Genomic DNA, 24,248 nt, shown 5'->3' with positions numbered 1-24,248 from the left:
TATTTTCTGTTGCAACATTTATCAGAGGTAGATTAAATAATATGTGGAAAAACATGTTAAACTTTTAAAATTGTAGAGATTGTAATTGTCGACACAAGTTGAGCCCCATGGTTGTGAATTTAAAAAATATCCCAGGACAAGGGTTCAGCATCAGGTAAATGTGACATGGTGACAGTGGCAGATGTTGTGCATACTTAACTGACTGATTGTATTTTAATTTGAAAGGAAAGAACGTTAAGTATTGTTTATATATATATATATATATATTATCTGTGCATGACACAGCACGGATTAGAGAGATTTATGACTGACCATCTATCTGTTTCTTTATCATTGTACTTTGAATGGAAGCTGAGTTTATTATTTCCAAGTAGGGGGTTACTCTGAGTCAGTTTTTTGTTGTTGTTGAGGCAAAAGCTGCTTCATCATTTTGGAAAATACACACTCAAAAGATTCACAACATATATACAAATATAAATATATTTTTGTAAATTGCATTATAATATTACTATATGTGATGTAAGTCACCTAATTCAGACCCTTGAATAACCCAAATACAGGCAACGTGCCAAGAAACATCTAATTTAGGATTTATATTATTCTGTGCATTTATTAGGCCCTTCCTTTGTGAAACAAATAGGTGGGTTTAGCACCTTCCATCATGTGGCGGTCTTTCACATAGCAATCAGAGATTTTATTATAAAACAGCCAGGGAGCTCATTGTCTCTCACCCTTTACCTTTAAACTGCAAAAAATGTGTCAAACATTTTTACAAATAGCAACAGCATATTTCATGGTCTGCAGATGCGAGTACATGGGGAAGTCCAGAGTCTTTCTGATTATCACAAGGCTGCAATAAAACAGTTGCATCACGTGGACGTGATATCGATCTTAAGCAGAAAACAATATTGCCTTTAGGAGCTTGGCTATCAGTGGATAATATCAGTCTATCCTTTTCCAGCCACAATGAAGAACGTGTTGTGGCTTGTGTGTCTGTGTGTCGTGTGTGTGTGTGAGTGTTGGAGCAGCGGGGGGAATGGGCAGGAGGGCTTCATGCTCCTTGCTGGCCCCCTGAACTCAAACAGCGAGGTGAATGATGCTTTTGACTGCAGTCATCCCATACCTCCTGGCTCTAGACAGTACTTTGAGCACCTCCAGAGCAGAGGGGTGACCCACTTCAAGGTGCCGCTGTCATGGGCTCAGCTTCTACCCACGGGCCTCCCCAGCCAGCCCCACCAGGCTGTGGTGACCTGTTACCAGACGTTGCTGAGACAGCTGCTGGAGTCGGGCCTTCAGCCTCTGGTTGTTCTTCACGGCTCCACTGTGCCAGAGGCTCTGAGGTCCCGGTTTGGAGGCTGGGAGAGCCAGGAGCTGGTGGACATGTTTCAGCAGTACGCAGAGTTTGCCTTTCAGGAGTTTGGAGAGCTGGGAGAGTCATGGGTGACCCTGAGTGACCTAGGCGAGGCTAGGCGTGATTGGGAGCCTGCAGCTGCTCCGCGTCCTCTGCTAAATATCCTGCAGCTCCACAGGAACATCTACAAGATCTACCATCAACAGTTTCCTGAAGAAGGTTGGTAAAGATATGATTTACTGACTTAGTTTATATATTGTATTGTCGATACTTGAATTCATATTTGAATTTATTGACAGGAGAGAAACCTGAGGTATTGCATCTCAAATAAAACAAGCAAACAAATGCAACATTACAGAAAAAAATTGACATTACACATTAAAAATGAGTAACGTTAGTATTGAAGCACTTTTCAAATTAAAAGCATTAACAGGTTGTTTTAAGATGAGAAAATGAAGATGTCCTGAGGAAGCAGAAAGTGTTGTTACTGTTTGTAATACTTAAATTGAACATCAATAATATTTTATTGTTGTCACACTTATTACGACATACTAAATAAGCTATGTGATACATTTCCTTTTCAATGTGTCTTGAGAATCAGCTGTTAAAACAATTATTTTATGGCCAACTGATACTGAAACCCTTCACCCCATTATATTACATGTGTGCTCAGATTCCATGTGTAGATTATCACGACTGTGTCAGTGATCAGTGGAGCTCAATAAAAGAAAAAAGGTCGATTTATGCAACGCTGAAAAGACACTGAATTCTTCCACGTGACTCAGCAGGTGGTTAATCCACTGTGAGTCCACACACGTGATCCATAAATTAAATTAATGATAACTTAATGCTCATATGTTGCAGGGAGACGTCTGTCAATTGGTTTGAGGGCTGGTGATGTGGAAATGATTCCTCAGGTTAAAGATACAACAGTAAGTTGCACCATCTTCCTACACATATTACCTTACCATTGTCATTTATCTAATAAAAGTAAGGTCGTGTTGAATTTTATTTTGAAAGTAGTAAATCAAAATATAATACATGTTTTCAATACATGTGAAGATAGATACTTCATTGCGATGTATATTTATAAAAGGCTTCAGGAAACAGTAGTAAATGTATGAAAGATTTTTTTTCACATACTTATAGTAACACTACTGGATTAAATGTGTTCCTTCATGTAAAGCTTCCATGTCACACTAACCAGTATCGGTGTACATGGTGTATATTGTACGTAGTAATATTAGGTCTTGCAGTAATACTTTTATTTAGATATTTACCAGTCACAGGGTCAGTGTGTCTGTAACAGTGTTTAGAGTTAGTCTCTAATGTGTTACCTGCACAAGCAGTGTGTTTTTCATTGAGGGACATGAGTGTAATAACATATTGTTGTGTATCTCCCATTTGGAACAGATGGATTTCCTGTCAGTGCACATTGAATATAACTGTGGCTCAACGTCTAACTTTGCAGAGGAGATGAGGAGTTTACAGGTACAGTGATCAACACAAGGTGTTTCTTCTCAGTTTGCATTTCACATTACTCTACGACCACATGCATGTTACGTTATGTTGTAGATGTCCAGTGGGAACTTGCCTGTACTGATATACAAGATGACAGCTCGTGATTGTTCTTACAGTCAGTTCCAGCTCCTTGGCAATATCCTGCAAGGTAAGGCCATTACAGCTCAACTAATAGGCCTATTACTTTGTTATACAATTTTCAACTCTCACATATATATAGAAACAGAATCCAAGATAAGATAAACACAGCGGCTAGCCAAGGCTGCACAGTTGTAAACTGCAACATCGTAAACCTTTATTGTACAATAATCATAAAAGTTTACTCTCTTGTGGGTCATCATATGGCAGTGATTTGAATAAATTGTTCATGGTCCAGTAAAGGTTTTACAAGGACAATCATGACCAGCCTTTGGACTTTCTATTTATTAGTTTGTTCATTAAACTATTCAATAGCAGTTGATTACACAATCTGTCCGACAGTCATTGTTTAATGTAAAAACTGTCATGACAACTGAACTGTGGTTAGATGAGGAATTAGGCAGCATGAATTATGTGTTTGCTGTAGATTTTACTTGTGGCAAAAAAAAATTAAACATTTGAGGAACTGTATCAACTTAAATGTCAATCCCCCAAAAAATGTTATAACAAAAAGGGATTTTATTCTAATAGTTGCATATTTTATTAATTAACGTCTGTTGTGAACACCTCACAGTTCTGAACAACAATGAGCCAAACATTGTGGGATGTGACATGATGGACGTTCTGGGTAAGCTAGACATGCAGGATACTGAAACCAGGTAACAATGTGTGAACAATAATTTTATGATGCATATCTACTGCATATCTCTATGTTGTTCTGTGATTATCTCTTCTCCAAAAATGACAGCATTGCAGAATACATCGAGTCCAGAAGCAGTTATCACAGAGTGTGGCACAAGTTTGAGGCCCAGACGTCATCAGCGCGTGACCTTTTTCTCAAAGACTCCTTCCCTGCAGACTTCCAATGGGCCACGTCCAGTGAGTCCTTCAAGGTAGAAGGTGGCTGGTCAGAAGGGGGGAAGGGGGAGACCGTTTGGGATCGCTTTGGTCATGGAGGCCTGGCCTTTGAGAATCAGACAGCTGATCTGGCTTGTGACAGTTTCCACAAGGTGGATTATGATGTCTACCTCCTGCGAGGTCTCCATGTCAACACCTACCAGTTCTCCATCTCCTGGGCCCGTATTTTCCCCTCAGGCCACAGAGGCAGCCAATCAGAGAAAGGGGCTCTCTACTATGACAAGCTGATCGATGCACTCATTGAGTCTGGCATACAACCTGTTGTCACTCTCTACCACTGGGATCTGCCTCAAGCACTCCAGGATCATGGTGGATGGACCAACACTTCCATCGTTGAAGCCTTCAAGGACTATGCAGACTTCTGCTTCTCCAGGTTTGGAGACAGGGTCAAGACTTGGAACACATTCAGTAGCCCCTGGGTGGTGAGCCATGCTGGCTATGGCACTGGTGAGCACCCCCCTGGTGTAAAGGATTATGTGGTTGCCTCCTATCAGGTGAATGTAAAGTCATTACTGTAATATAAATATATGCCTTTCGTATACATTTAGCTGACGGTTCTTTCCTCTTTGCAGGCCACTCACAATATACTCAAGTCTCATGCTGAGGCCTGGCATGTCTACAATGACAAGTACCGCATGAAACAAGGAGGAAAAGTGGGCATTGCATTGAATTCTGACTGGGCCGAGCCCCTGGACCCCTCCAGACCTGAAGACATAGTAGCTGCAGATCGCTACATGCAGTTCATGCTGGGCTGGTTTGCACATCCCATATTTGTAGACGGAGATTATCCTGCAACACTCAAGACTCAAATTGAAGATAAAAAAAGACTGTGTCCCAATTCTGAGCCTGCAAGGCTTCCAGTTTTCACTCCTGAAGACAGGAAGAGGATCCATGGAACAGCTGACTTTTTAGGGTTAAACCACTATACCTCCCGGTTGGTCAACAATAGTGATGGTGGCTGCACCGCTGGTCCTCAGGCGGTTGGTGATTTCCAGGCTTATGTGGATCCATCATGGTCCTCTACAGCTTCTGACTGGATATATTCAACACCATGGGGCCTCCGAAGGCTTCTAAACTACATTTCAACAGAATACTTGAATGTTACTAAAGTGCCTATCTACATAACTGGGAATGGGATGCCTACTGAGTACAGTGGGGACACTCTCAATGACACCAGCAGAATAGAGTACATGAGGAGTTACATCAATGAGGCCCTGAAAGGTATGCTGTAGGTAGTAGTCCATACTCTCATCTGTTTTGTTAGTATTTTAGGAACATCTTCGTACAAATCAATGGTTACGTGATAAATAATTACAAAATTATTGAGTTTGTGTCCTGTTCCCTGTAAATACTAAGAATAATAATAATAAGAAAACATTATATATGGTTGTGTGGCTCAGTGTCTCTATTCTCTCAACAGCTATACAACTGGATGGCGTAAATGTTCAGCGGTTTACTGTCCAGTCACTCATGGATGGTTTTGAGGGTCCACAAGGCTACAGTGAACGGTTTGGACTCCACCATGTCAACTTTGATCTACCTGACAGACCCAGGACTCCAAAGCAGTCTGCCTACTTTTACTCTGAAGTCATTGAGAAAAATGGTTTCGCTTCCAAGAAACAGATCTTTCATGCGCCAGATATGTCAAATACGAAGTCAAATAAAGTTTCCTCAATGCCACCTTCCACAGTCCCATCACAAGCCAAGGATGTCTGGAGGAAATTCTCTAAACAAACCAATTTTCAGAGAAAGCTCTACCACTATGGTACCTTCCCACAAGGCTTCAGGTGGGGAGTATCATCATCAGCTTACCAGATTGAAGGTGGCTGGAATGCAGATGGGAAGAACTCCAGCATCTGGGATACATTCACCCAAGAACTTGGCAATATTCCTGGTACTGCCAATGGAGATGTGGCCTGTGACAGTTACCACAGACTTGATGAAGACCTCTACATGCTGCGAGCTCTGAGGGTGAAGTCGTACAGATTCTCTCTGTCCTGGTCCAGGATCTTTCCTAATGGTCGGCGTACCTCCTTGAACCAGAAAGGTGTTGACTACTACAATAGACTCATTGATGGTCTCCTAGCGTATAACATTACCCCCATGGTGACACTCTATCACTGGGACCTCCCTCAAGCTTTGCAGGACATTGGTGGATGGGACAATGTAGACATGATTCATATTTTTAATGACTTTTGTGACTTCTGCTTTGACAAGTTCGGAGACAGAGTAAAGTTTTGGATGACCTTCAACCAGCCTCAAACAATTGCATGGTCAGGATATGGACTTGGACAGATTCCACCAAATGTAAAAAATCCAGGAATTGCACCATACAGAGTTGCACACAACCTGATAAAAGCTCATGCCAGAGCCTACCACACATATGATGATAAGTATCGGACATCCCAAGGTGGACTAGTGTCCATTGCCCTCAATGCTGATTGGATAGAACCTAAAGATGTTACGGTTCCCAGAGAAGTGGTGGCTGCTGACCGCGCTCTGCAGTTCCAACTGGGCTGGTTTGCGCACCCTATTTTCAAGAACGGGGACTATCCTGATGCAATGAAATGGCAAGTTGGAAACAAAAGTGAACTCCAAGGTCTTTCAGAGTCAAGACTTCCTTCCTTTACTGAAGAAGAAAAGAGCTTCATCCGGGGAACTGCTGACATTTTCTGCGTAAATCACTACACTACAAGGATTGCACGCCACGCTACATTGAGGCTCACACCTCATTCTTATGACTATGACAAGGATTTGATAGAAGCAGAGGAAAGTGATTCACCAACTACAGCCATCAGTAACCAGAGAGCTGTCGCATGGGGCTTGAGGAGACTCCTCAACTGGATCAAAGAGGAGTATGGAGATCCAGAGATTTACATTACTGAGAATGGAGTAGCTACAGAATCAAAGACAACTTGGGATGACTCTGCTCGAGTATTTTATTTCAAGACCTATATTGATGAGGCTCTTAAAGGTGAACCGGCATTAACACAGTTCTGAAGATAAATCTAAATGATTGTCATGACTGTTCAGATTTTTGCTAATTTATTGTGCTTGTGTGTATTTCGACAATAGCCCATGACCTAGATGGTGTGAAGGTGAAAGGATATGTAGCAGCATCTCTCATGGATTCTTTTGAGTGGCTTAACGGGTACACAATTGGATTTGGGTTACACCACGTGGACTTCACCAACCCAAGCCGGCCAAGGACACCCAAGTACTCAGCTCATTTCTTCTACCAAGTCGTAAAGGACAATGGTTTCCCTACACCGGATGATGATAAGATGCTTTATGGACATTTCCGCAAGGATTTCATTTGGAGCACTGCAACAGCATCATACCAGGTAACTTTTAATCTGAATCCCCCTCATTAATGCTTTATCAAGGAGGTCTTTGTCTACCTAAATCTCTGTTTTACCTCTACTGTTTCCAGATTGAAGGGGGGTGGAGAGCAGATGGAAAAGGCCTCAGCATTTGGGACAAGTTTGCTCACACTCCTCTCCGAGTGTTTAATGATGACGATGGGGACATAGCATGTGACAGTTACAATAAAGTAGAAGAGGATGTTGCTATATTGAGGCAACTTAAAGTGACCCATTATCGGTTCTCCATATCGTGGTCGAGGGTGCTTCCTGATGGCACCACCAAGCACGTCAATGAGGCGGGACTCAACTACTACCATAGACTGGTGGATGCACTGCTTGCTGCAAACATCCAACCTCATGTATGTGTAATTATTACCAATATCTCATGAATGTTTTCAATATAAAATAGTAAAAAAAATAACTCTTTTCCGTCGTCAGATCACTCTCTTCCACTGGGATCTTCCACAAGCACTGCAGGATATTAAGGGCTGGGAGAATGAAACTATTATTGACAAATTCAGAGACTATGCAGACCTCATCTTTAGCCGTCTTGGTCACAAAGTGAAATTTTGGATCACTATTAATGAGCCGTACAATGTCGCCAACATAGGCCACGGCTATGGAGCAGCTGCCCCAGGTATGTCTTAATGAAATGCTCTCCATCTTACATGCAACCTCTCACCAATGTTTGCTTGTTTTTTTGGTGAGGAAAAGTACTTTCAAATGTTCACACTTTTACTGCCACTTACATATTGTTGTACTGTCAGTAGAACAAGTGATAAGTTCATTAAGAAAACTAAAACGTGGCCAAGTTAAAGAATCTTTAGACCTTTAAAACCACAAAACATATACACTGCTAAAACCACAAAAAGCATATAACTTAAACTTGTATTACTCTGCGTGTCCAGGGATCAGTTTCCGACCAGGCACTTTGCCTTATATTGTGGGTCACAACCTGCTTAAAGCTCATGCTGAAGCCTGGCACCTCTACAATGACAAGTACCGAGCCAAACAGAAAGGAATTATCTCTATCACTATAAACTCCGACTGGTCAGAACCCAGGAATCCCTACAAGCAGGAGGACGTTGATGCTGCAAGACGTGTGGTGCAGGTACAGTTATTTCAAAAATGGTATAACTTTCAACATGTGTAAAGTCTCTAATAGCTGTGTCTCTCTTTGCAGTTTTACATTGGCTGGTTTGCCCATCCTGTATTTAATGGAGACTACAGCAACATGATGAAGACAATCATTCGAGAGCGAAGCTTAGCAGCTGGTCTGCCAAAATCACGGTATTATAAACAATAATGTCAATTCTGAAAGGAAAATAATGAAAAGTTGTAATGTGTGGCAAAATGAGATGAAATAGGAAATTAGGAGGGACGTGGTGTTGGTGTAGTAAATTCAACTATTTCCCTTATTTTCTCTAGGCTACCTGAGTTCTCTCCTGAGGAGATTAGGAGAATCAAGGGTACCTATGATTATTTCGGGTTCAACCATTACACCACTGTGCTGGCGTTCCCTGTGGGTTACGGGAACCTTCAGCATTATGACGCTGACAGGTAAGCAGCACCCACAGTGCAGTCACCTCATGAGCTGCACTCTCACTCTGCACTATTTCATGAATAAAGCTTATAGAACAGTAATATTCACAAGATGGTTCAGTGAAAATTATTCATCTGCTTATTGTGTACTATATTCGATGTTCAGCACATGAATAAAAGATAAACAAATGATTACTCTTCACAGGGGTGCAGGGACAATCGCTGATCGCACCTGGCTGGATTCAGGCTCATCGTGGCTGAAGGTGTCACCGTTTGGATTTAGGAGGATTTTAAACTTTATTAAGGAGGAGTATGGGAACCCACCTATCATCATCACTGAGAATGGCATGTCAGGGCGAGGGCCTATTGACCTGAATGATATTTACAGGAGCTACTACTATGAAAAATACATCAACCAGGCGCTGAAAGGTATAGAACTACAACTTTCATGAAATACATTCAGGATGAAGTGAAACAGTTACCAACAACTTTACAGTAAAGGTTGTTTGCGTCAGCATTTAAAATGGTGTTCAATTTGACCGTCTCTTTAAGCCAACTTGCTGGATGGTGTGGATATCCGGGGTTACACAGCTTGGTCGCTGATGGACAACCTAGAATGGGCAACTGGCTTTTCAGAGAGATTTGGCCTTTTCTACGTCAATCGATCGGACCCTGAGCTTTCTCGTGTGGCCAAGTCCTCTGTCGCCGCCTATTCCACTATCATCAACTGCAACGGATTCCCTGACCCGGCCTCAGGGCCCCATGAGTGTTTGAGCCCCGTGCCTGAAGGTAAACTGATGCCGGTTTTGATTACTTCTACACACATTGCCCCTTTTATTCATCCTGAGATATTTGTATTCTTTTTTTTTCCAGTTATGTGTCTTGTCGTGTGTTCACTTCACTGAACAATATACAGAATCTACTTTGTAGTGTATTGTGTGATTGTCACAGACCAACGGAATAGTGTGACACGAGTTTTCAGATTTTATTGGAACCATTGGACGGATAGCTTAGCATAGTAGGCACAGACGCAGGCCTCATCAGTTTAAAAGCTTCTGTACAAAAACAAGTTACAGTTTTATAAACTAATGTGATTTCCTAGAACAAGAGCACTGACTTCCTGGAATCATTTTCTTTACGTAGAATCACACTGTCAAGCAATACATTCAAAATGAATACAATAACCTTGTGTGTGTTTTCTGCAGGGACGAGTGCTCCGATCACTGATGACAGGGTGAAATTCCTGGGTATGAATCTTTCTACCAGTGATGCTGAGACTGGACTCAACACCACATTCGCTCTCCTGGTTGTTGCCGTGTTTGGAGCTATTGGTTCATCTTTTTGCTTCTTTAGGGCAAGAAAACGCTCCAAGAAAGGACTGTAGCAGAAACTTTAAAAAGTGGAAAGGAAGTTTTAATTTTAAAGTTAAAGAATAAAAACTGTATCAGTAAAGGTCTAAGCTGCATCTTCATATTTGAAATAGTTGAAATATTTTTAGATATTTATTGCAGGCTTTCAAAAGAACTTAGATCTTTCATAAAAACATGATTAAACAAATGTATTTTATTTTGCTGTCATTCAATAATATATCCAATATTTTACTGCTGCTCTCACTACTCAATTATAAATCTGCAATTTTCCTATGATGCACATTATTTGATTCTCTGCTAAACTGATCCTGAACAATACATTGAATCTCATAACATCTGTCTGGGAGTTTGTTTTTATGGCAGCTTGGTTACAAATGTTTTGTATTCATCGTTTGTAGATGATTCAATCATTAAAGAAGTAAATGGTTGCAACGTCAGGCTCAGACTCACCTTTTCATTTGTATTCTACCAGGAGTAGATGTAGAACACCATGTTCCACTTTCCAGCCTCTTTGACTTTCCAGCCCCCTGTTAGAAGCAGAAGAAACACAACCTCTGTAATACCTGCAGCAGGGATTGGTTCCTTCCTTGTTGCCACATCTATTTGTAGCGACTTCAAGAAAACAAACGTGTCGCTGAGAGGCTGAGGTCGGGCCTAATAATCTCTATGACACGCTAATCAAAATCGAAATATGTAAAAATGCGTTTTAACTTTTATTAAAATATAAGATTATCAACTTATTGGAACAAACATATAGATTTAAGCAATCAAACGGAAAATATTGTATCGTAGCAAAGCAGAGCTTAGCGTAGCATAGCAACAAATAGTGTCCCCACTCACCCTCTCTCCACACAGGTGAACAGGTCCTTATATAAACTAAGACCCCCACCCATATCCTATGTGACCTACTTCCTGCCAAATGAATGTGATCACAAATAAATAACCTACTTACTGAAATATTCGAAGGTTGGATTTAAAAGCAGAAGCAGTACATTCTAGTCCCCTCCAACATTTTTACACAAAGTATATGCTGAACACACAACACATCTTTCATTGTAAAACTAAAGATATTACAGTACAAATTAACTACTAGTGTGACTGGCAAGAAGCAGGACATGTGTTGTAGAGATGAGATGTTGAATTTGTTACGTTTGAAGAAAAATTCCAGCTGCTATTTATGGGCTGTTGGTCTGTTATTAGCTTTTTTACACTGTGTCCTCAGAAGCTGTACTTTTAACTGCAAACGGTGAAGTTGTTTTGCCCTGTAGTAATCACTTCAATCCACTAGAGGTCACTGTAGATTCAAGTTGGTTCAGGAGAGGCTGCAGGAACATGATTTCTCTCTATCTGACAAACTCGAATCGGTAAATCATGGCAACTTTTTATTATTTACCAAAAACTGTTGAATCATTTCAGAAATCTATTTTGTTAAATAACAAGCTAGCTTTTTATTGCACCATTTTAAGTCTTAAGAGTATTTGTCACGAATATAATAGTGTTTTAAGCAACTATATGTCGGGCCCTTCACTCTATAGAAAAGATTCTGTTCCATCACTTAAAGTTTGAAATGTATGCAAAATAATATAAAACAATAATAAAGTCAATACCTGGACCTGGAATATTTAAGCAAGTAAAGAAAAGATTCCGACACCATTGGAAAACTGGCATTTGCTGAAAATTTTTTATTTAAAAAAATTCTAACCACAAAGTACTATCAATACAAAACGTATAAAAAGTACAAAAAGCATAGGTCAAAAATAAGTTGAGATGACAATATTCGAGTTGGCACCAACGGCACTGTGGGTATGATCCAGAATAGAAAAAGTTGGCATCTTAGAGCGCATTCATGCAACTGAATTCACATTGAAATGATTACATCATTTACCACCCTTATTGAGACTCTGGAACAGTCGCAACACCGATCCAGACATCAGCACTTTCAGACATAGAACATGACGCACAGTATTTTCCCTTGTTTAACGATTACATTTGGGTCTGAAAAAAGAAGCACTTGCTGGTCAAAGATGATTTGAACCTATTCAAATAGATTGCATGTTGAGTTTTTAAAAAGACGTCGTTACTAACAAGACAGAAGCTGATGCACCGAACCGTTTTCAGAGTGCACCAGTCCGTCGGTTGAATAACACTTTGGGGAGCGAAGACGGCCGTGAATGTCGTTCTTTGACCAAAAGAAGAGGAGAAAAGGGTTGGCCACAGTGACAAGAGCCTATTTTCAATACCACAATATTCTATACTAGTACAAAAATAAAGAACAGTATCAAATACAAAGTTTAAAACAATACAATATCAAGAGTTACATGTTTTTCAAGCATTACCCAGGTTTGTTTATTCCTTTGGAGAAAGGCACCCCAAGTGTGTTCCAGTTACTTTACCAGGCACCAGACTTTGGGAATGTTGACTGGCCCAGTACCATCATTGTGGAAGAAAAACAAAAAAGACGACACACTTGAAAGAAACCTTCGTATGAACAAGTCTTCATCAGCACGACAAACATCCAGTACCTTTCTTTTTCTTTTAACGAGTGGTGCCTTGAACATTTATCTACAAGCACTCGCTGATTCAGTTCCTCCCAAAATCCTACAGTTTAAACATGTTTTGCACTACGACTGGTTTGGCCTTACAAAATGCCATCATGTGGAGTTCAAGTTTCGGTCTAAGGCAAACTTGAGATGCACTCACTGTGAACTTCCAACGGAGAAGAAACTCTTGAAAAAAGGACTAATATCTCTAAGTCTCATTATAAAAACTATAAAATAAAAAAAAAAGAGGAATAGCTGCCCTGAGGGAGAAGTTAACCTTAACCATTCTTGTTGCACGACGGTAGTTTGTTAGCACTTTGGATCTTCAGACAGGCTGGCGTCTCAAGTATTGCTGAGTTGAGACAACCATTCTCCTCCTCGTTCGACTCGATGCTCGACCACTGCTGGCCCGTAACACTGGAAGGCTTGAGCTGACTTCATCCACCTCAAGCAAGTTCATGACATCACACATGCGCCATTTGGTTCCCTTGTGTGCTCTCGCTGCTCCTGGTGTGAAGTGTTCAGCGGGTGACAACCTACGCACGGAGACCTGTGAACATAGAGATGGAGTCAGCTTTAGTTAAACAGTTTAGTTTGAGGGTTTATCACAATAAAGATTCAAGCTGACTTGTGGTTGGACCAAAATAAAAATCAATGAAAGGATAAAAAAGGTAGAAACCATACCTTTCTCACATGTGCTGCTTTGCTTCTCCTGGGCGAAGTTTAATCTGTTCTGCTCGACTGCCGTGCCATTGGACTCCGGGCTGCTGCTGCGTGACGGGCTGTCGTTCTGGTAAGCCAGATCCAGGTGTTGCTGAGCAAGTTTTAGGTGTCTGCGCAGCCGTTCCAGCTCCCGTGACGAAGCCTCGTCCCCAAACGACTCACGGCCCGAGTCCCCCAGGTTGTCCCTAAAGCCCATTTTTCCTGTTGGGTCCTTCTTCAGAACTGTGTTGTAGCCTGGAGGCGCAGATGGCTGGCGGCAGATGGAGGACCTCTGGCTAGCCAGAGCTGGGTGGCGGGGTGTGGCAGGCCTTGGTGCACAAAAGCAGTCGCGAATACCGCTGATGCCAAGGTGGAGGATCTCCAGCATGGTGAAGAGCAGACACAAGGCGCTGACGGCGTACATGATGAGCAGGAAGATTGTTTTCTCAGTAGGACGTGAGACGAAGCAATCAACTGTGTGCGGGCAGGGAGAGCGCGTGCATACATAGGACGGCACCACTTCTATCCCATAAAGGATGTACTGTCCAAACAGGAAGGAGACCTCAAAGATGGCACGTGATAGTAGCTGAAACACGTAAACCTTCATCAGACCATCTCTCTTGATGCGGCGGCGTCCATCGTGCTTTTTGCTGGGCTTCTCCACAACTTCCTTTTCCTTCTCAGGCTCAATCTCCTCCAGGATCATGGGGTCCTCTTCCCCGTTATCCTCTGCTTCCTCGTAGTCCCGGTTAGCACCGCGGCTCACTATGGGCATCCTCTTCCTGCTCCGGGGCAGGTAGTCCTCGTCCTCCATGCGGGCGATCTTATGCATAGCAAAGCCAAGGTACATGATGGTGGGGGTGGTGATCATAATCACCTGAAAGACCCAAAAGCGAATATGTGACAGCGGCGCAAATGCGTCATAGCACACGTTCTCACAACCGGGTTGCTGTGTGTTGCACACAAATTTACTCTGTTCATCATAGTAGATGGACTCTCCCCCGACCGCCGTCAGCACGATGCGGAAGACGATGAGGAGGGTGAGCCAGATTTTTCCCACAAAAGTGGAATGATTGGAAATTTCATCCAGCAGACGTGTGAGGAAGCTCCAGCTCATTTTGCCTCTGGAACAGGAGGGAAACTCTCAAACCTGTGAAGAGACAGAAAATGTATTCAGGTGTCGGAAAGGAGGAAGGCATTGACAATGAGAGATATAAAATATTAACATAACTTTTCATAATAACACAAAATCAAGTTCAAGGCCACATGTAGGATTGGATTGTTAGTAAACAAAAAGCGATTTTAAATAAAACAGCATAATAGCATAATAAAAAAATCCCGCTGCAAAACCTTTGGGTGCCTGTGGCATAATTTCTTTGTGGTGCCAGAGCTTGATTATATCAATTGATTATATATTGATTATATTAAGGGGACTGTTGGGGCTCGGCAGAGGCATGTGCCATTCAAGGTATTTTTGTTTTGACTTCTTGTTATTGGACCACCGAGCCACAAGGTGGAGCAGTTGTTTCACTGTTACCTAGAGACATCTGGAACAATCCTCTGATTTATGAAGGGGGAATGCAGAGATCCCAGAGGTCTCAGTAGATGCTATCAGCCAGTCCCTAAACCAAAGCTAATCCAAGGACTGTGGAATGAGGACATGTTCTACAAAGACAGTGAGGACAGAGCATGAGACAGAGCTTCTATTCTAATACACTAAACTTAACCATGGTTTTCTGATCTTATTCCATTTCAGAATAGCAACATTGTCGATCCATCAATCCATATGATAATTCTAGTCTCGCCTGAGGATTTTACATCCTCGAACCAACGTCACATTCATTCTGATTGTCGGGTTGAATAATCTGAGTGAGCCACATTAAAGAGCCGACTGCACTACAGAGGCAACAAAGAGCTGCTGTGGTTTCACACCATCTGAGAACTGTCTCATAACTTCTGCTGAGTAATTAGCCAGTACTAATAAAATATACTGCCATGGTTGTGTTAAGCACCAAAACAGTTACTGGAAAGCTGAAATATACCGTTCCAGCCCACACCTGAAGGGCTCAGAGCTGTTGCAGTCCTAGTGAAAATGATTGGCACCTTCTGAAGTTAAAGAGCTGTACATTATTAAAATATCTTCAGGACATAAATGCAAATCAGCCAGTTTCACTTAATCCTTTTCCCCCATGACAATCATTGGCATCTTTGACTAGTATTTTGGTTGTGGATCCTTCGACAGCCTCCAAACATTCCTAATAGCGATGTAAAACCTTTATGTCAGCTGGTCAACTCCTCTAATGTCACATGTTCATGCTCTGTTTGTCAGCAGGACTCCTTTTCCCCCCTTGATGGGATTTAGGTCAGGACTCCTACCAGTCCCTCCTTTCATTCGTGCGGCTGGGTGTGTGCCGTGTTAGTTTTGAAACTCATCGCTGTTTCTACGTTTACACAACAGAAAAAAAGGTGTTTGAGAGCCTGAACGTTAAGGAAGTCTAGAAACGCTGCTGGCCGTGTGTTAGTGTGGACCGGCAGAAATGATGTTTTCAAACGATGTCACTAGCATTCACTTCCTACATAAGACTTCCTGGGTCTTATCAGTTGACTACCAGCAGTGAATGAAAAATGCCAGAGCTTGATGTCAGTTAACAGTTCCACCTCATTGGTCCGAATACAAAATTCCTCGAAATATTATTCACCACTGTTTTTTGATTGTAGTATTTCCTGTAACTAAGCAACCAACTCCAGAGTAGACAATCTGCTTCCTGACACACACACCCAGTGAATAGTCACTACATGTCCCTTTTTTGGCGAATTTCCATGGACACAGATTACAGCACACAGAGCTAAAAAGCACATGTACATCCAGATCATCGTCGCTTTAAAAACAAAACATTCATGTGGATGTAGCCAGGAAAAGATTTCTCTGAACTCATCTTCCTGTTGATAGAATCAAAGCCTCCAGTAACAGGGCAGGAAAGCCGCCCGACAAAAAGGACTGAACCTCCATGTTTTACTGTGTAGTGGTTTTTTCCTACGTGGAGGATTCACCATTGTGCAATCTTTTTCTTCAATAACAGAAACTTTCGCCAAATATTCTGGTTTCATAAAATTGGTTTGTTAACATTTCTTTTATGAGGATATTAATACTTAATTTTGACCATGCACATTGTTTTTAAGTCTTGAATTTGAAGCAAAAGATACCTCCCATTATTTCAAGTTTTTTTGTTGTGTTGCTTTCCCCTCCACAACATGTGGCTGGACTCTATTTTCAATAGTTCAATTGTCTCTGATAATTCCTGCGTTGCCAACACCGGAGGTCAAGCATGAGCTAAAGAGCTGAAGCAACAATGGTTTATCTTTTATACAAAAACAGCCTTACCACACCCATCAGGCTTTAAATTATTCAATATATCTACCTTCAATTTTACACAATTCGTATTACTCACAAGGTGTAAACTTACAGTTCGATTACCATCCTTTAATGATACAGAACATCCAGACTAAATTAAATATCATTACAGCACAAACAGGAAAGTTGACAGAATCCTTTTAACTGCGTTTAGCCAAATTATTTACCAAACTGAAACCAAATGACAAATCGGTGGCTGTTTTTACACGACAACACAAATGTCAGTTTTCTGTTCTGAAAACAGTAGCTACGTTACTGCAGCCACAGTGTATAGGACGCAAAGTGAACAGTCTGTAAATATAACTTTTAGTTACATCATTTCATTGTGACATCAGGTCACCAACAGAACTAAAAAGTCCCGGATGGTCAGATTTGCTTTCTGACTTCAGTTTAGCAGCAGCCTTGTCCTCCCGTGTCTGGAGATTTCCCAGACGAGCTGTACAAACACACCCACATCGTGCTGTGGTCAGCAAGATGTGCGGAGGTGAGCCCAAGGCTCTGTAATGCCTGTGTCAACACAGCGCAGAGATGGACCGGACAGTTAACCCCCACATTGTTAAACGTTTCCAAGGACTAGATCAACCGTGCAGTTTTCACAATATTGCTGTTTGGTCTTACAATTAAAAGTTACAGAGAAATACATTTCTACTTATCCTATTTATAATAACATTTCTTTAATGGTGTTAATGATAGATTAAAAACTGAACTATAATACTCTAATGGATCGAATCAGGCAGAAGTGATTGGGTACCGTTCAACAGTATGTGCACAATGTTCACATTTAATGAATTGTAAGACCATTTTAAGGCCTCTAAAAGGAAATAGCGTTATTTTAGACCATAAGTGAAAAGTGCTGAATACGGTCACATTGGTGGTGGGCCCTGGAGGCTTAGTTTGACTGGTCACAGTTAACGTAACAGCTAAACTAAACAGTAGAAGCAGCGAATGGCAGACAGTGGGTATCAGTATAGCGCTTGTGCTTTCTGTGCTCATTCCCAAATCCAGTGCTTTACATCAAACTGCTCCAAGTTTAAATGTTTTGCGACAAAGTTCTCAACCTCCTCCTAGGAATCTGTGGTTTGTTTCAGCCAACTCACAGGATTTGTCATCTTCCAACAACTTCTCTTTAAATTTGCATTTAGCTAGTGTCAAGGCCCCATAGACAACAGGCAACATGACTAGGGGATCTTCTCTTGCTCACAAAATCTAATTTAATGCTTTCCCCCGTACAATTATACATTGACATATTTTTAGACTTTGAATATCCTCAACAGACATTTTAAAAAGGATCCACAGAGAAAGAAAGTCTCCTGATCAAGCAGAGGGCGATCACTGCCAGCTTGACCTATTGCATGCCCTTTAGACTACACCCCCCCACCCCCCAAGAAAACTTGTGCCAGTGCGAACGAGTCCACTCCACAAAAATATATTCGAAACAATTGTGGATCATGTCAATAATGGGGACCCTAGTTCAAAGTTTGTAACATGAAACCACTGAGAATCCAGCAGGGAGGCTTGATAAAAGCTGTACTGGTGACTCCCTGGTGTGCAGGGGGGGGGGGGTTACTGTATGAATATGTAAATTCTACTTTATAATTCAAATTTGGATGAAACCATCCTTCTATAAATAAAAGGTTTAGCATGACGCACAAAAGGTTTCCATTGTGCAGCAGCAGCAGCCGTTCGGCTGATCAGCTGTAAGACAACTCAAACATGTCACCTTCATGACTGTGGCTGTTTTATCAGACTCTCTGATGAGATCATTGATTTTTTTAATTCTGTGGTGATTAAGAGTTCACATTCTGTCTGTAATGCGTGTTACATGTAAAAACGCACACAGAAAGGGGGGGGGGATAAGATTGTTTATCAGGCTCTATTATCCCGTTGATATGTTGTCTTCACCAGGAATGTCAGTATGCAGTGAAACTTATTTAAGCACATGATTCCCCTCAAATCGCTCCTTGGTAGATGCCCTGTTTAAGACGTATGTTTGTGTCTTTTCTGCAAATCGGTGGCTGCCGCTGACATACTTCCATGTGCGGTTTCTGCACAGCTGCTTTTATGCAGCTATATCCTGCATGCCAACGGTTACACCTCAACATATTTCATGTATGACATCTTTACTGCCAGGTTTCAAGACAAAGTTCAACACCTAGACCCCGCTTAGTGAAGGCTGCTGAGTTTGAGGAGTTGCTCCAAATGAAATGTTCTTAAGGGCGTGTGTGTTTTAATGCAAATGCTCCAATTCAGTTACTCTGGACATTTTCCAGAGATTTTCCAGCCAGCCCACCAGTAAAATATCCAGGAAATTCATAGCGAGAAAGTGAGCAATGTAACGTTTCTACACACATGACAGACGTGAAACTGGTAGTAAACTTCACTCTTGTTGATTTTAAGAAAGCGTCCAATTGCTTGTAGTAAACAAAAATAACAAACATTATGGCTGAGTCACTAGCCTCTTCTCGAGTTTGCAAGTGCGTCACAGATTTCCTACAATCACTCTCTACTCTGCGAGAATCAGATACAGCTAAAGAATCTATAACTCCGGCCTTACAATCATTATCATTCTTATACAATAAGTGTTTTGGTCCCCTCTGTAGTCAAGTGTTCCTGGTGGCATCATACTAACTTTCTTTCTGTCAACAGAATTGGTTTAAACACGAGCTGTCACAGAGGAAGTGCAGAGTTTGCCACCAACATATTGTTTGGGGTAGATTCACATAATGAAAAACAACCCAACAAAATGAACAGATAACACACTTTGCTAGCTCATATTTCAACTTACGCAACGGCTTGCTCAAATAAGCAGCAGGCTTTGGTTGTATGTGTATATGTATGTGTGTGTGTTCGCCATGTTTGGTCTTGGGTTAGCTGCTAACCACACCTGACAACAAATGACTTCAAGGTTTTCCCTTTAATTATAAGGCTTTATAAGACTGGGCATTTTTGAGCACCGCCTTAACTGAATGAAGGGGGGGAACTATACTGAGAGATCTAAGCCTCTCTGGAGGGAGCACAAGTATACGTCCAATTATAAGACAGTATTTTTTACTGAAACTTGGGGTTTAAAAATGCGGATTGTGTTAAATTTCACTGTAGTTTTTTTACAGAGTGTTGCATTATGGGTCAGTTGTAGCATTTAAGTGGCTAGGCCAATGAGTTCATCTATAGTGAACTAAACCGCCTGTTAAGAGCGTCTCGTTAGTTCGATTTAACCTGAAAGCTGGTGGAAAAGGTTTAAGATTAAATTCCCTCTTAGCATCTCCCAATATCTTAACTGCAGAAATTGAAGTGGCAAAACAAAAACTGCCAAGAATTACATCTGTCACGGATGAAGAGTTGAGGAGGACTGAAGTCTGAAAAGCGTTAGCCCTCCGAGAAAATGATAATGCGAAGGAATCGACTCGCTACAGCGGCTCAGTCAGCTGACTAGACGGAGGCCAAGTGCTGGGAGAGTAAGCGGTCTACAGTTTATTTTACTATCCCTCACAAAAGGCATGAAAGATAACTTCAGGACATGGCACAAATCGTATTACAAATTTTTTATTTAAACTCTTCTCTATGAGGAGAATGACAAACATTTCACAACTCTGCAGTAAATCTAATTATATGCAATACCTCCTTATTTTTCTTACACAATGAATAAGCAATTCATCAATGTAAATCGAACCGTTGCAATATTGAGATAATTATTTATATGCATTTCTTATTGTTGGTATCGTGCAGTCCAGGCACAGATGGTCAGTTGATGACACCTCGAATAAAATAAGTTTAGAAGATGGTGTTGTAAGAGTTGTTCTGTAACTAAAGTTAAATATTTCAGCTTGATTGTAACTAAATGGATACAAAGCAAACCGATTCTGGCAATTCCACACAAAACAGCCAACTTTTCTTTATCCGACAATGGATTCTTGATTATATTGAACTGGTAGATTTTCTCTTTCTCATGAATCCCTAAAGATTGGCTATAAAAAACAAAACAAAAAAACAAACATATAAAGTCTCTCAAACATTTAGTATTTCTTTACTTCCTTGTTACACAGGCCATTGCATATACAGCAATACTGCTATGGCTACAATAAACTCATATTGGTCTGGTCAGTTTACTGGTGTGACACTTCCAAACAAAATATATTTAACTTAACTTTGAAGATATTATACAATGAGACCATCTTGATGCTTGTGGATTACCAGATATGTTAGTCTGTGATGGATATTGATGAATTGCACAACAAACAAACAAGCTAATCGCCCCCACTCGTTTCCGTCTGGTAAGACACAACTTTCCACCCTGAAGACATGACCAGGCCTTATTCTCCTCCTGTCTATCTACTCAGACACTCCCTGTCAATCTGCAGCACTTCAGAGAAATCCACAGTCAGGAGAGTTTCCACGACGAGAACAGAGAGGCTTTTGTGGCCCTCTCACATCTGGGGGGTTATCCCTCATATATCCCACAAGCCCTTGGGGCTGAGAGGCCCCAATGTGCTGGAGGGAAAAGCCAAATGAAGAAATAAAAACCAGCATGAGTCCAATCTGAGGATCGAGCTCCACTGAGTAAAAAAAAAAATGGTGAAGCTAGGGGGGAAATAAAATTCATCCGGCCCTCAACCATCCTCAATACAATCAACCTGAATGCACATGTGGCTGTGTCCACTTCTGGAGTAGAAACTAAACATGCACACAGGAAATAATTGTTGCTTCGTTAAAGCACAATTCATTAATGCACTCTGATATTATATACAATTTAAAAATGATCCTGTTTAATGTGGAAGCTGAATAAAAACAGTGAAACCGCCTCCTCGTGGCTCCGGGCTGGACGTCACCACGGTGCTGCACATGCTGCAGCCAACATGTTGTGGACGCACAGGGACTGAACGTGCAGGTGGGAACTGAGCGGTTCTGTTAGGACTCATCCAGAGATGAGAAGTTAAACTGTGTGTAGCTAAAAATCACAATATGGGAGGTTTAACACGCAGGTGACGGGAACTTTAAGGGAAATAAGGAACGAGCCCTGTTCGTTCCTCCATCACCGCAGTCAAGCTTCACGCAAACATTTTTTTTTAATCTAGAAAACACTTCGCACACCGGCACGTTTAAATGGCGCAAATTACGAGAAAATTTTGAGCCGGTGTGAACGAGACCACGCAACGCCAATTTTCGTGCTTTAACTAGTGCCCCCTGCCGGCCGCCTGTGTGCGCAAACTCCACTGCGTACAAACCGAACATCTTCTGACGCAGCATGCTGTCAGAGGTCTGATTAACGGGTTAAAAAAAACAAAACAAGCAACAATGCGATGCTACACAATACCTCAAAGTTAAACACGCAAGTTTAGCCGATGAAGCTAAAGAAGCTGCGGGATGCCGCCGCCGCACGCAACGGCTGCGTGTTGTGTTTTTTTTTTTTTACCTTCAGTCGCGATGCTCGTCTCCTCTCTGCTGAAACTTGCTCTTTAAATTCGGGGAGCCCCTCTTCTTCTTCTTCTTCTTCTCCTCCTTCTCCTCCTTCTCGGTTAAAAGAAAAGCCCTCCCGCTCCGATATCAAGCCATCCAGGGGGGGGAGGTGTTTGTGCTCTGTCTCCCGTGCGAGGAGCTCCGTGTCCGGCTCCAGTTGCGTGGTGTACTGCGGGGTGAGGACAAAGACTGTTCCCAAATCCCCCCCTTTTTCTCTTTTCTCCTCCTCCCAGTTTACAGGCTCCCCACCCCCTTGTCTCCAGTGGAGGGAAGCGCCAGCATTCCTGACGCAATCCCCCCCCCACCCCTTCTCTGTTAACTTTGCCCTGGACCCGGAGACTGAGAACAAGTCCGTCTGTGACACAATAATAGTAATAATACACGCGTCCAGTCTGTGCTGCAGAGAAGATGTAGGCCTTTGTATTGATATGTTACATGGTTTTAATATATATAAGGAAAACACACCGAGCGGTTGAATCACACGTCCACTTTCAGGCAAAGAAAGAATCCACATTTAAATGTGTATCACTGGTTCTATGTTGAAGGAGGATCTCTCGTCAGAAACCGGAGTGAATGCATGTTGAAGGGATAGTTCACCAAAAAAATGAAAATTCACTCATTGTCTACTCCGCACTATGCAGATGGAGGTGGTGGGTGAAAGTGTTTGAGTCCACAAAACACCTTTGGAGTCTCAGGGGTAAACAGTGCAGCAGCCAAATACAGTACAATTAAAGTGACGTCTTCAAACGTAATAAAACAACAGAAAAAAACATAAAATGCCTCCAAACTGCTCCCAACGTTCAAATCGACTTAAGGAAGGCATCATTTACACCATGTTTGTAGCCTTAATGTCCTCGGATATCCTCCCATGGAGCCGTGTTCACGTTCGCACGCACACACTGAACACAAGCTCTCGCCCAAGGGTCCGGTAGCGGACATTTAGGCTTAAAACTTGGCGTAAATGATGCCTTTTTGAGTCAAATTTGAATGTCGGGGCTTGCGGACACTTGGATGACATCACAGGAGCAGAATGGAGGCGTTTAACGTTTTTTTGTTTGGTTGTTTTTTTTATGTTTGAAGACGTGGTCACCAGTTACTGTAATTGTTTTGGATTCTGCTGCAACAATGTTTACCCCTGAAGCTCCAAAAGTGTTTTGTGGACTCGAACACTTCCTCCACCTCCTCCATTGGCATAGTGGTGAGTAGATAATGAGTTAATTTTCATTTTTCTGTGAACAGTTGGATGGGATAAGATGAATCTAATGGCTCTCAGTACAGCTCCCACCTCTGCCAATGCCCGGCAGTCACCCTAAGAAACCTCATTTAAATCCACTAGACCTGGATTTTCATTTGGATCTGCACCAAATTGCACACACTCATAAATATCAGGCCCCTAAAAATGACAGATTTTTTTCCATCAAGATCCATAGATTACTCCCAAGAGGAATCAGTGAATATCTAAACAAACCCAACCCAATCTCATAGTTAAAGAAAGGGATAAAAAAAAAAAGAGTTCCCAGATTCACATCAAACTGTATTTCTTCACTGCATATTCACCAATACTGTTATAGCTACAATTAGCTGCTATTGGCCAGTTTACCAGCCTGACACATTGGACGTCCAAACAAAATATTTCAAACTTAATATTTCAAACTTATTCAATGATTACATCTTGATGCTTGTGCATTGCCAACTTAGATGTTAAGTTTGTGTCTAATATTGATGAATTGCATAGAAAAGAAACATGCCTGATCCGTGAATAATTCCCTGACAAATTGGTGAATATGCAAAAAAAGAATGAATTCTTTGTTGCCCCATGTCCCGCCCCTTCCACAACTTTCATGAAAATCTGTTCCGCAGTTTTTTCATTATTCAGCCAACAAACCAACAAACCAACCAACCAACAAATAAACCCTTGTTTTCTGTAAGTATGGC

The 24,248-nt window shown here is 41.6% G+C and overlaps 2 protein-coding genes across 2 annotated transcripts; one reads left to right on the top strand and one right to left on the bottom strand.

The window, feature by feature from the left end:
- Positions 1–966: 966 nt before the first annotated feature.
- On the top strand, positions 967–10,219 carry LOC118120062 (lactase-phlorizin hydrolase-like). Its single transcript, XM_035174706.2, has 17 exons — positions 967–1,570; positions 2,216–2,283; positions 2,765–2,842; positions 2,927–3,020; positions 3,585–3,669; positions 3,759–4,422; positions 4,501–5,149; positions 5,349–6,902; positions 7,004–7,272; positions 7,362–7,652; positions 7,732–7,930; positions 8,202–8,404; positions 8,477–8,583; positions 8,722–8,853; positions 9,041–9,264; positions 9,388–9,624; positions 10,041–10,219. Exons 1-17 carry the CDS (start codon positions 967–969, stop codon positions 10,217–10,219), a joined length of 5,637 nt encoding a protein of 1,878 aa, XP_035030597.2.
- Positions 10,220–11,867: 1,648 nt separating this feature from the next.
- Positions 11,868–22,550, bottom strand: gjc4b (gap junction protein gamma 4b). The gene is made up of 3 exons (XM_035175145.2): positions 22,270–22,550; positions 13,430–14,597; positions 11,868–13,295 (listed from the first exon to the last, which is right to left on the bottom strand). Exons 2-3 carry the CDS (start codon positions 14,562–14,564, stop codon positions 13,282–13,284), a joined length of 1,149 nt encoding a protein of 382 aa, XP_035031036.1. The 5' UTR covers positions 14,565–14,597; positions 22,270–22,550; the 3' UTR covers positions 11,868–13,281.
- Between the last annotated feature and the right edge of the window lie 1,698 nt (positions 22,551–24,248).

Source organism: Hippoglossus stenolepis, chromosome 13 (assembly GCF_022539355.2).
Source record: "Hippoglossus stenolepis isolate QCI-W04-F060 chromosome 13, HSTE1.2, whole genome shotgun sequence".
In the NCBI taxonomy this organism is placed as follows: Eukaryota; Metazoa; Chordata; class Actinopteri; order Pleuronectiformes; family Pleuronectidae; genus Hippoglossus; species Hippoglossus stenolepis.
The sequence above is the reverse complement of the archived record's forward strand: the minus strand, read 5'-3'. Positions and strand labels throughout refer to the sequence as shown.